Source organism: Rhinatrema bivittatum, chromosome 2 (genome assembly GCF_901001135.1).
Source record: "Rhinatrema bivittatum chromosome 2, aRhiBiv1.1, whole genome shotgun sequence".
NCBI lineage: Eukaryota > Metazoa > Chordata > Amphibia > Gymnophiona > Rhinatrematidae > Rhinatrema > Rhinatrema bivittatum.
Window position 1 is genome coordinate 84,338,594 of NC_042616.1, and position 12,330 is coordinate 84,350,923.

General features: G+C 41.9%; 1 protein-coding gene across 1 annotated transcript in view; it reads right to left on the reverse strand.

The window, feature by feature from the left end:
• The window catches only part of TTC21A (tetratricopeptide repeat domain 21A), a 406,154-nt gene that overhangs the window by 326,755 nt on the left and 67,069 nt on the right, over positions 1-12,330 (reverse strand). The window contains exon 4 of the mRNA XM_029588390.1: positions 4,526-4,692. Within this exon, the coding sequence (XP_029444250.1) occupies positions 4,526-4,692 (167 nt within the window). The remainder of the gene's footprint in view (positions 1-4,525; positions 4,693-12,330) is intronic.

The window sequence follows — 12,330 nt, forward strand, 5'->3', positions numbered from 1 at the left end:
TTTTCTACATTCTGGCCTTGCGACCTTTTGGTGTCATTAGGGCACATTTGGTGCAGGTTAGGACATCGTGCTCACATCCGAGACACATTACACAGACTTTGTGGGGGTCTGTGATGGACATGGCGTGATTACAGTCCAGGCACCGGCGGAACCCCGACACCATGGCCATGAAAAAATTGAGCCGCGTTACGGTTGACGGTCAGTAGGCCACGAAGGCCAAACTCGACGGTAATCGACGGAAAACGGGTAAAAAACTTACCCGAGTACCGCAGCTTGAAAAAGTTGAAGGAGGGACTCCTGTGGGGTAAATTAAATGTTAGTAATTCTGTGAGGAAAATTCCTGTCAGGAATCTCTACAGAGCTCCTTAACTGTGTGGCTACTGCTGCATGGAAAAAAGAAGACTGAAGGGGGACCCCCTCTGGCTGCAGGGTTAATGCCATGCTGGGCATGCCCAGTAGGGGCCAGTCAAAGTTCTGGAAACTTTGACAGAAGTGTTCCGTGATTGGGCTCCATCCTGTGATGTCACCCATATGTGAGGACTACCATCCTGCTTGTCCTGTGAGAACATGTCACACGGAGGTATCCCAGCCTTAGGAGGATATGAGTTATTCCTGGGTGTTTTTTAGTGTAAAATAGTAACATTCTTATGAGCTGGTCCCTGACAGGCATAATGGGACATAATTAATTATGTCAAGGTATCCCTGGCATGTGCATGACTAGCAGTAGGTATAATTAAAGATTTTAAAACAATGAAGAGAACTTACTCAGCAGTGATCCTTTGAACTAGTAGAAGAGGAAAGAATGACCCAGAATATAAGAATCAAGGCTGCACCCTGGGAAACTGTGCACCACATTTAGAATGTTCATGAGTGCATTATACACCAACTGCTCATTCAGGGAATGAACATGCTTTAAATTGTGGAAGGCCACTTCCCTGTCAAAAGGTAGGATTAGCACTATATGCATGCAATCTATTCCATTCATGGTTGGTAGCCTGGTGATGGCATAAAAATCAGTTTATAGGTCTTGCCATTGCCTCAGGGTAGGAAATTCTATATAATTACTCTTTTCTTGGCTTATAGTTGAAGATTACAAAAAAGTGGAGTGTTCCATTCTGCCAACTACAGCCACAGTGGTTTGGAAAGAGTCTGAGGCAAGAAAATGTAATAAAGTCAATCGTTTAACAAGGCATAATATCTATTTGATAAAGAATCAGTCATCTTTAAGATCCTTATAGAAAGATATAATGGCAGTTGAGCTCAGCTGGTATCATCCTACCACTTCCTACTCCAGAAGGACCTGCAGTACGGTACAAGTACTGAAAATGTGCTGATGCTGCTGCCTGATTGCCTGCTTGTAGTATCCAGGCTACAAGCCCTTCTTCTCCTCCTGCTCCATAATGGCTCCATGGGATGTGGCTCTTCTTTCTTGTTTCCTTTGCTGTGTGGCTGCATGCCTCCTGCACTGGAGCAGCACAGTTCTACTGCAAACATTCTGACTAAAACTATGTGATGTACCTATGTGGACTTTTATAGGCCACCACCTGTGGAGGTGTGGGTTATTTGCATGCTGTTAATACGCAAGTGTTAATGTACCGTCATTACATTTTTTTCATCAATGACACCACTGGAAGTGTAGTTAATATTTTAGCATTAAAGCACATTAAAAATTCCCACTCTAAGAGTATGAATCAATTAACATATATTTGCATCTCATCAGCCCATTAGCATGGATATTAGTGCTACAGTAATGGAGGTCCATAGGAAGGTTAATAGAAGCATGTTAACAGCAACACAATACATATCGGAGCTTTGCAAATTCACTCATATTGTGTTGTGCTAGCTAATGCTTGTTAAACAACATTAGCTCTAATGTGTTTAGTACATAGACACCTTAATACTAAAGTTATATGAAGATTCACTTTTAAGCATAGTTTAGTAATCTTGGTAAACTCCTACTCCTCAGAGAAATATAGGAGTGCTAAATTGCAATCCTTTCAAATTATCCCAATGCCAAACTAAAAAATGTGGCTTGAGGAGTCCAAAACATAGGTTTCCCCACAAAGGACAAGCCAGTTTGGGTCTTTATCTCTGTTTTCCAGAAGAAAACTTAAGACAACTTCCTCCTCTTGGAGAACAAATCTTTCTCCTTCATCTGTATGAACTATGATCTTGCACTCTGTTTAATTCTAATATGGATCACATATTCAAAAGAGGAAAGTTTGCAAATTTAATCATTTATTTTTACAAAACATTTGTGACAAGAAATATGTCCACATTAAAAGAAACTCACACATCCACACTCATTCACTCATTAAAAATTACAGTGAGGATACACATAAAACCCACTTCTACCCATATTCACAATGTGTATTGTAATTCTGTAAACATTTCTCCCTATGGAAAACTCCACTTACAATCTATACCACGTTATATAATTTTATACAATCTTCTCAAAAAAAGAACGATATCTCCCGTGTATCCTCCCTTCTTGACGCTTTTCAATTTTGCACTGGTTTGTCTCGATGTGGTGGTGGGTTGACCACATCGAGACAAACCAGTGCAAATTGAAAAGCGTCAAGAAGGGAGGATACACGGGAGATATCGTTCTTTTTTTGAGAAGATTGTATAAAATTATATAACGTGGTATAGATTGTAAGTGGAGTTTTCCATAGGGAGAAATGTTTACAGAATTACAATACACATTGTGAATATGGGTAGAAGTGGGTTTTATGTGTATCCTCACTGTAATTTTTAATGAGTGTGGATGTGTGAGTTTCTTTTAATGTGGACATATTTCTTGTCACAAATGTTTTGTAAAAATAAATGATTAAATTTGCAAACTTTCCTCTTTTGAATATGTGATATAGATTATATAGAGGAAATAGTTCTAATTACCCAGTGTTTGTACCTAATTCTAATATGGAGCCATATTCTGTCTTCCATGTCTAATGTTTGTAAAAGATAGTTGTCTTTGTAGATTGTAATACCTCTTAAATGACCAACAATACAGGTGTTGTAGTATATCAGCTTTCATGATCACTCAAGCTTCTTCTTCAGATGTGACTGCAGAGCTGGCATTATCGCCCCGTTTTTTCTATTGGTTACATCCCTCTTAGTATAGTCAATCATTTCTCTGGCTCAGCCATTACCTTATCACACTGTTTTGCTACTTTGAGATCATCAGACACAATCATTCCTAGGTCTTTCTCCTGTGTCTCTGTTACATTCTTTCTGTACTACTGCAACACCTTCAGATGACTGATTAGCACATTTAATTTTCATTTTCTTTTCATTTTTACATTTATAAACTGCCTTACATAAGAACTTAAGAATTGCCAGACTGAGGGTCCATCAAGCCCAATATCCCGTTTCCAACAGTGGCCAATCCAAGTCACAAGTGCCTGGTAGCATTTCAAATAGTAGATAGATCTCATGCTGCTAATGCCCAGGGATAAGAAGTGTCTTCTCCAAGTCTACTTGATTAATAATGGTTTATGGACTTTTCTTCCAAGAACTTATCCAAATCTTTTTTAAACCCAACTATGTTAACAGCTTTTACCACATCCTCTGGCAATGAATTTCAGTGTTTGAGTCTTGAGTGAAAAATATTTTCTCTGATTTGTTTTAAATGTGTTATTTTTTAATTTCATGGAGTGTCCCATAGTCTTTGTATTTTTTTAAAGTATGCAACTGATGCACATTTACCCATTCTACTCCACTCATAATTTTATAGTCGTCTATCAGATCCCCCTCAGCCATCTTTTCTCTAAGCTGAAGAGCCCTAAGCTCTTTGGCCTTTCCTCTTAGGGAGCCATTCCATCCCTTTATCATTTTGGTCATCCTTCTCTGTACCTTTTCCAATTCAGCTATATCTTATTTGAAAATATAAGATTCAAAGCAGTTAACAGCAAATTATTATGCAAAAAATCTTGACTATTCTCTTGTTGCTAATTACTAATTAAGTTTCAGCTTTACAACCTTTACAACTATAATATACTTGCAAATCAATGCAGTTTTTCATTTCAAACTATAGATCATACGTTGTACTTATGGGACAGCAAGCATATTTCAAAGGGAAACTCTGCACAGGGCTTTTAAAATCAGGCTGACAGTGCACAGTAGATGCACATGTACACATGGAAAGTACATACAGAACGTTTAAAATGAAAGCCCTGTGCATACTTTCACTCTCCTGATCTAGCCCGGCCCATTCCCCACCATTTTTTACATGGGTAAAAGTAGTACCCATACTGCCCTGTAGTGAAGAAATACATGTTCAGAGGTGTTTTTTATATGGTTAAACAGCTATATCCCCTTATGAAAATTGTCCTCCATATGCTGTATTACAATATATAATAACATTCATTGATCTAATAGATATTGGATTTTATAACATCATACACTTTGGTTTTAAATACAGAGTGGCCCATGGAAAAGTAGCCCGTGTATTGGATGTGGGCTACTTTTCCATGGGCCACCCTGTAGTATGGTGTGGACATTGCACATAAGCAAACTTTCATACCTCTTTTGATTTATTAGAAACCTTTAGCATTCTGTCAATGTATTCTTTTGCTTTATCATTTCGGCCTACAAGCCACAGAAATATTGCTCCAAAATACAATGCTTTGGCTCCTGCAGTCTTCAGAATTTCTTTTAGTTTATTTTCTAGTTCCAAAACAGCATCCCGATCTAAAATCAGAAGAGAAGCAACTGTCAAATATTTACAGCATCTATAAGAAGCAAAAAACAAAACATATGCTAAGTGCATTAGACGGAGAAAGAGAGAGTATTGCTAAAACTTATTTAATATATTACAGGGGCATTTTCCAAACTGTCCAGATTGGAACAAAGACCACGTGTACATTTTACTCATGGACTTTACTCATGGACTTTACTCATGGACTTTACTCAATAAATATGAAAGCACAAGTATGCTTTCTCTGAGAATTGCTGCAGGTAAAAAGTACCTTTCCTGACTCTGCTGGAATTGAAGGATTGATAGGTCAGACCCAATACAGAGCATTTAATCCTGTGGTGATTTTTGGCATGCCAAATGTCCTATCTTCTATGAAAAATTCTTCCTCCAGACTAGATCTTATGCCCCCCATATTGATAAAAGATGATGAATATGGCCTGGCCAAACCCCTTATGTCCATAGTGAATCTGTGTCTTACTAGTGGTGAAATTTCAACTTCATTAAAACTGTCTTTAATTCACCCTATTCTTAAGAACAAATTGGTCAATCCAACAGATCCAAAAAACAATTGACCTGTTTCCAATATACCATTCTTAATTAAAGTGATTGAAAAAGTGTTTTTTTTGCACAACTTAGAGATTTTGTTAATACATTGCACCTTTGCCAATCTGGTTTTAGAAAAAATGTTAGTACAAAAATTGCCTTGCTGGCAATGATCAATGAAATCAGAATGAACAGGCCCGGCACAACTGGGTATGCACATCACAGGGTGGCACACCCAGGGGAGGCGGCGAGCCGATTGCAGCAGGAGAGGCTGCGGGGCCACCTGCAGCCAAAGAAGAGACTGCAAACCCCCAGCGCTCAAGCTGCCAGTGGCCGGCGGAGAGTCCCATCTTCCATTTGGAGAAGACAAGGAGAGCACCTGGGTGTTGAATCCCGGTGCTGATGAGGCAATGTTACTGGGGGAGGGAGGTTCACACTGTGCAGGAGAGGAGGGTGAGAGGCTGAGATTCCAGGTTATATTTTGGGGTAAGGAGAGAGTCTGAGGGATGTGGGAGTGGTGATGAGGAGGAGTAGCTTGGACTTCCAGGGCTGGTGACATCTCCATGCAGAGAGTGAGCAGTGGGAGAAGCACCTTTCATGTCCTCCTGCACAGACTCTGTGCTGAACTGCAGCGTGGGAACTGCAGCGTGGGAACATAAGAACATAAGAACATGCCATACTGGGTCAGACCAAGGGTCCATCAAGCTTAGCATCCTCTTCCCAACAGTGGTCAATCCAGGCCATAAGAACCTGGCAAGTACCCAAAAACTAAGTCTATCCCATGCTACAGATGCTAGTAATAGCAGTGGCTATTTTCTAAGTCAACTTAATTAATAGCAGGTAATGGACTTCTCCTCCAAGAACTTATCCAATCCTTTTTTAAACCTAGGTACACTAACTGCACTAACCACATCCCCTGGTAACAAATTCCAGAGTTTAATTGTGCGTTGAGTGAAAAAGAACGTTCTCCAATTAGTTTTAAATGTGCCACATGCTAACTTCATGGACTGCCCCTAGTCTATTATCTGAAAGAGTAAATAATTGATTCACATTAACCCATTCTAGATCTCTCATGATTTTAAACACCTCTATCATATCCCCCCTCAGTCGTCTCTTCTCCAAGCTGAAAAGTCCTAACCTCTTTAGTCTTTCTTCATAGGGGAGCTGTTCCATCCCCTTTATCATTTTGGTCACCCTTCTCAAGGGAAAGAAGGGGAGATGCGCGGGAGTTTGAGGGGGATGTGGGGGCGAGTGAGGGACTTTCCAAGGACAGGGGTCATGATGTTCCAGGTTCTCAAAATGGCTGAGAAGAAGTTTGTGTGAGGAGGGCACATCCTCTTGGCCCTGGGGTTAGAGCTGATCACTACCTGCTGCTGTCTCTCCTCCCAGAACTGCGTGGCAGGTGGGGGATCTAAAGAGCTACTGAGCAGGACAAAGACAGCTGAGCTGCTCTGCTTTAATTTATTAAACTTTTAAACCATAGACAAACCACTTCCGCTCTCCCCCCCCCCCCCAAATCAGGAAGGCCTACAGGGCCGTGGTGAAGCTCATCCCACCATAGCCCAAAGACAACAGGAGGCCATGTGTATATGTGTGTGAGTGATAGAGCATGTGTGTGTCTGAGAGCCTGTGTGTTTGTGCATGTGTGTGTGTCTGTGTGAGCGCCTATGTGTGTATATGTATGTGTCTGTGTCAGAACCTATGTGCCTGTGAATGTGTCTGTGTAAGAGCCTGTGTGTATCTTTGTGTGCCTGTGAAAGCCCATGTGTCACATATAGGCTCTCACTGGCACACACACATACACATAATGTATCTGTGATGGAGAAGGAGCCTGTGTATGTTAGTGAGAGGGATTGTGTGAAAGAATGAATGTGTTATTGTGCATATGTGTAAGAAGATACAATTTAGGCATCCCTACCTCCCCTATCCATGACAATCTCGGGGTGACTGAAAATCAGAAGATCACAGGTATGGAGAGCAGGAAATCTTTTTAATCCTTATTAGTTTTAATTATTGGGTGTAATTTGATAATTCTGCTCGTTTGAAATATTTAAATTTTTGGGGGAATAGAACATTTTTTAATTATTGGAATTTTTATTCATCAGATATTCTGAAATATTTTCTTGGTGTTTGGGAAATTTTGTGTATCCTATTCATTAAGGGGTAAATCTTTAAAAAATACGCGATCGCGTATTTTTGTTCGCGCACCAGGCGCGAACAAAAGTACGCTGGATTTTATAAGATACGTGCGTAGCCGCGCGTATCTTATAAAATCCGGGGTCAGCGCGCGCAAGGGGGTGCACATTTGTGCAACCTGCGCGTGCTGAGCCCAGCGCGCGCTGCCTGTTCCCTCTGAGGCCACTCCGATTTCGGAGCGGCCTCGGAGGGAACTTTCCTTCGCCCTCACTCCACCTTCCCCTCCCTTCCCCTCCCTTCCCCTACCTAACCCCCCCCCCCAGCCCTATCTAAACCCCCCCCACCTTTGTCGGCAAAGTTACGCCTGCTGAAAGCAGGCGTAACTTTGCGCGCGCCGGCCGGCAGCCCCGCTCTGTCCTCCGGTCCCGGGGGCTGGTCCAGAGGCCTCAGCCATGCCCCCGGGCCGGCACCACGCCCCCGGGCCCGCCCCCAAAACGCCGCGGCACGCCCCCGAAAAGCCCCCTTCCGCCCCTTTTCGAAAGCCCCGGGGCTTACGCGCGTCCCGGGGCTTTACGCGCGCCGGCGGCCTATGCAAAATAGGCGCGCCGGCGCGTGAGGGCCCTGCGCACGTAAATCCCGAAGGATTTACACACGCAGGCCTTTTAAAATCCGCCCCTAACTGTTTGAAATATTTATTCTTTTTATGAATATGATTTTACTATTATGATTGTTTTATATTTCTTGATTTTATTATTTAATGTTTTTAAAAGAATGGTAATGTTTCTGTTTTTCCATTGTTGCTCTGCATATAGAGGCTGGCTTGTTGTGGGTTCCAGTTCAGTTCTTCTCAGCATATTTCTGTTTATACTTTCTGACCTCTTCATTCTGTATTTGGTGAGGGGCTGTCTGTGTTCTGCCTATGTGACTGAGGTGAGGTATTTTGCTGGCATGTAATTTCTGTGTAGGGATCTATAGCAGCCTGGTTGCCTAATAAGAGTTTTATTGGTATTCTAGGGCCTGCTGTAATATGTGCAGTGTTGCCTTTTCATAGATAAGGTTGTTAGGGTTGTTTTGCTATAGGAGGTTTACTATATTGTAATGGAAATTCTGTTTGTTCATGTCTTTCTGAGGGCCAAGCTCACATTCAATACGCATTACAAAAAGTCTGATTCCACAGGAGTTCCAAGTGTCTTTTTTTGCAGAGTTTCTGGTTGGCACCACAGGAGTGCATGTAAATATAATATGCATGATGTAAGTGTTATTTTTGCCTCTGCAGACTGTACTTTTGAATGTTCTTTTTCATGTAAAATTTATTATAAATCCATAATTTAATTGTGTGTCTCTGTAAAAGATGTGGGCAGGGGGTGTGGGGTGGCGTGTGTGCAAGGCTGTAAGGTTTGCCTAGGGTACATAATACCCTTCCCTATCCATGGCTTCTGGGGGGTGGGGGTGCATGTCAGTTTTTAAAAATATAGGGGTAACTTTTAAAAACTATGCACAGACGTTCATGTGCACACACTACCCGGCGCAGACACATGGTCGCCCGATTTTATAACATGCAGCGCAGGAGCGCGCATGGGTTGGTGCGCGCAAGGGGGTGCGCACTAGTGCATCTTGCGTGCGCCGACACCCGCAGCCTTCACCCGTTCCTTCCCAGGTCACTCCAATTTAGGAGTGGCCTGTGAGGGAACTTCCCTTCCCCCTTCTCTATCCTTCCTACCCCTTCCCCTAACCTTCCCACCCCCAAGTCCTATTCTAACTCCCCCCCATTTCTTAAACTTGCCTCTTGCACCTGCAGCCAGCCGGCATGCGATCCTTTGACACAGCGGCAAATGGCTGCTGTGCCAGAGGCCTCTGGCCTCACCCCACCCCACCCCGGACCGCCCTGCCCCCTTCCAGCCCCTTTTTCAAAGCCACGGGATTTAGACACGTCCCGGGGCTTTACACGCATCGCTGGGCCTTTATGAAACAGGCCCCGTGCGCGTAACCCCCCCCCCCCTTTGGATTTACGCATGTAGGGCTTTGAAAATCTGCCCCATAGATTGCAGGACGGAGCTGGGCTTTATTTGATCAGTCTGGGACAGACACTGAATGAATCGGGTGGGGGAGGGGGGCATCACAGTAAGTTTTCTCACAGGGCAGCAAAAAAACTAGCATTGGCCCTAAGAATGAATATGGAAAAAGGAAAAGATGTATATATTGAGGTAGATTTTTAAAGAAGCCGGTGCGCATCCACATGCTTGTGCTACCCAGTGCATGCACATGGATGTGCCAGTTTTATAACATGCATGTGCCGGCGCACGCATGTTATAAAATCAGTGGGCTGCACACACATGAGCGTCGGATTTTGTAATCCGCACGCATATGTGCGGGCGGCGCACGCAAGGGGGTAGACAAGCAAATTTTGCGCGGCGACACATCCTGGCTTTCCCCATTTCTCTACCCCCTACCCTCCCCTCCCTTCCCCTTCCCCTCTCCTCCCTACCCTCTAAACCCTTTCTCCTACCTTTTTTTTATTTTATTTTGTTGCTTACTGCTCCATTGGAGCAGTAGCAACTTGGGCACGCCGGCAGTCCCTTCCCCGGTACAGCGGTAAATGGCCGCAGTACCGACCTCCTCCAGCCCCGCCCCCTCCCCGCCCCTTTATCTGGGCCGGCCACACGCACAACCCCCGTTTTTTACACGCGCAGGGGAATTATAATTCAGCCGTTAGTCTCTATTGATATCAGTGGAGCCTTTGATATTGTAAATCATACATTATTATTATCTTGATTACAGGAACTCAGCATTTCAGATATGGTTTTAAAATGGTTTAAATCATATTTAACAGAGCAAAGATTTTTGGTTGATTGAGGTACTGACATTTCCATAATTAGAAAATTTACTTGCAGGGTTCCCCAGGGCTCTATATTGTCCCCTCTTCTTTTAAATTTCTTTTTAGCTCCATTACCTGAACTAATTCAAGGGAAAGGCTTCAGTTCATATTTATATGTGGATGATTTGCAAGTTCTGGGAGCTTTCCATTCTGATTCTGTTTTTGACATGGACATATTCAGTGGTTGCTTGGACAAAATTGCAAATTGTCTACAAGATCACAAGTTATAAGTCAATCCAAATAGGTTCAAAGCCATCTCATTTGGCAGATTTAAATCTAATGTCATATTGATCCCTTGTATGCTGAAGACTGCTAGTCCATTTACTAATGAATAAAAATTTTAGCAGCTTATTTGAATGAGTCTTTTTCCATGTCAAAACAATTGTCATTTTTATCTCAAACTGTTTTTTACATTCTAAGAATATTGCAAAAATTGCCCCCTTTGTTAGCTAATCCCGATTTAATTACAGTATGCTATCATGTGCACTTGTTTTATCCTGAATCGACTAGTGCAACACTTTGAAAATAATTTAAAATATATTCAGCTGCTGCAAAATACTGCAGCGAGAATTGTTTTTGAAGCATCAAAATGTGATCATATTTCTCCATTACTACTAAAGTTACATTGATTGCCTGTTCGCTGTTGAATTGTTTTTAAGATGCTTTGATTAACTTTTAAAATTTTGACTAAAAGCAACTGGATTTTTTGGCTAATTTGCTGCTATTCTACTCACCAACTAGAATATTAGGATCCTCACAAATGGCATTGAGAATGCCTTCAATTGAACATTATGAAATTGATATTCAAAAGGGTTTATCCAAGTAGTTTGAAATGTTACTTGGCCAAAACCTGAGTTTTAAATTTCCCACCCTCTCATTGAAAAAATGTTGCCTGGATAAGTCATTACCCAGGTAAAATTTAGCCAAATAAAAAAAGGCAGAATCAGGGTGTTGCGGATACATTTATTTATTCAAAATCTTTGTTACTCACTCTAGCTGAAATCCTAGGCAAATTACAATAAACATTCATAAAACCATAATGCAGGCATGGCTAAAAGTTATCTGGGTAGTACCACTATTCAGCGTTACCCAGATAAACTTAACTGGGTGCAGCTGGTCAGGGATATCACTGTCCTAAAGTTCACTGGATAACTTTACATGGGTAACTTTAGGTAGGCATAATTAGCGGCAGCCTTATCTGGCTAAGTGCTGCTGCATATCCATGTAAAGTGTGTGCTAAAATGTTGCAGTGCAACAAAACACGCTGCCAGATGTCAGTAGACTAAAACAGGTAACCTTTCAGCCACGATATTACTTGTAGGGAAATGGTAATTTAGCTTGGTCTATTTGTTGATAACGGTGCATAGTAAGCATCGAACTTTACTGCACTGTTGATTTTGAACAGAAATAAAAATTATTAATTAAAAAAAAATGTGGCAGTGCATGCTAAAGCTTTATAGGTGAACTTTCAAAAGTTGCATGCATAAGAATATAACACGTACACATATAAAATAGTATGTATGTGAGTAAATACTATTTTAGAAACTTCAACATACACAAGTAAATCAGGGTTTGCAAGTAAATTCGCATGTGGAAAAAAGGGGTGGGTCAGGGTGTTCCGAGTGGGGGCGAAAATTTACATAAATAAGTTGCTATTTTATAAGAAATTTACAAATGTAAATTTGGCACCTTATTTGCATATATTTACTCTTCTCCAGTATCTGTAGTAAGTGATCATTAACATCTTAAAAGTGAAAAAAATGACAGTGAGGGGTCTGGGTAAAATGGGGGGACTTTAGGCTGAAAAACCAGGAAAAGCAAGTTTGCTTACCGTAAACTGTGTTTCTGTAGATAGCAGGATGAATTAGCCATGCTGTCATGGGAGTCCCAAGCTCCCGATCGCGTTGTTTCTGATATATATATTTGTATGTGATCATTAACAATGTGGCAGTCACCGTGGACAGGAGGATAGAGATTGCAGTATTGCTTGCCCTATCTTCGCATCAGTGGCTGCTTGTTGATCAAGGCAGTAATGAGATGTGAACGTATGCAGCGATGACCATGTAGCTGCCTTACA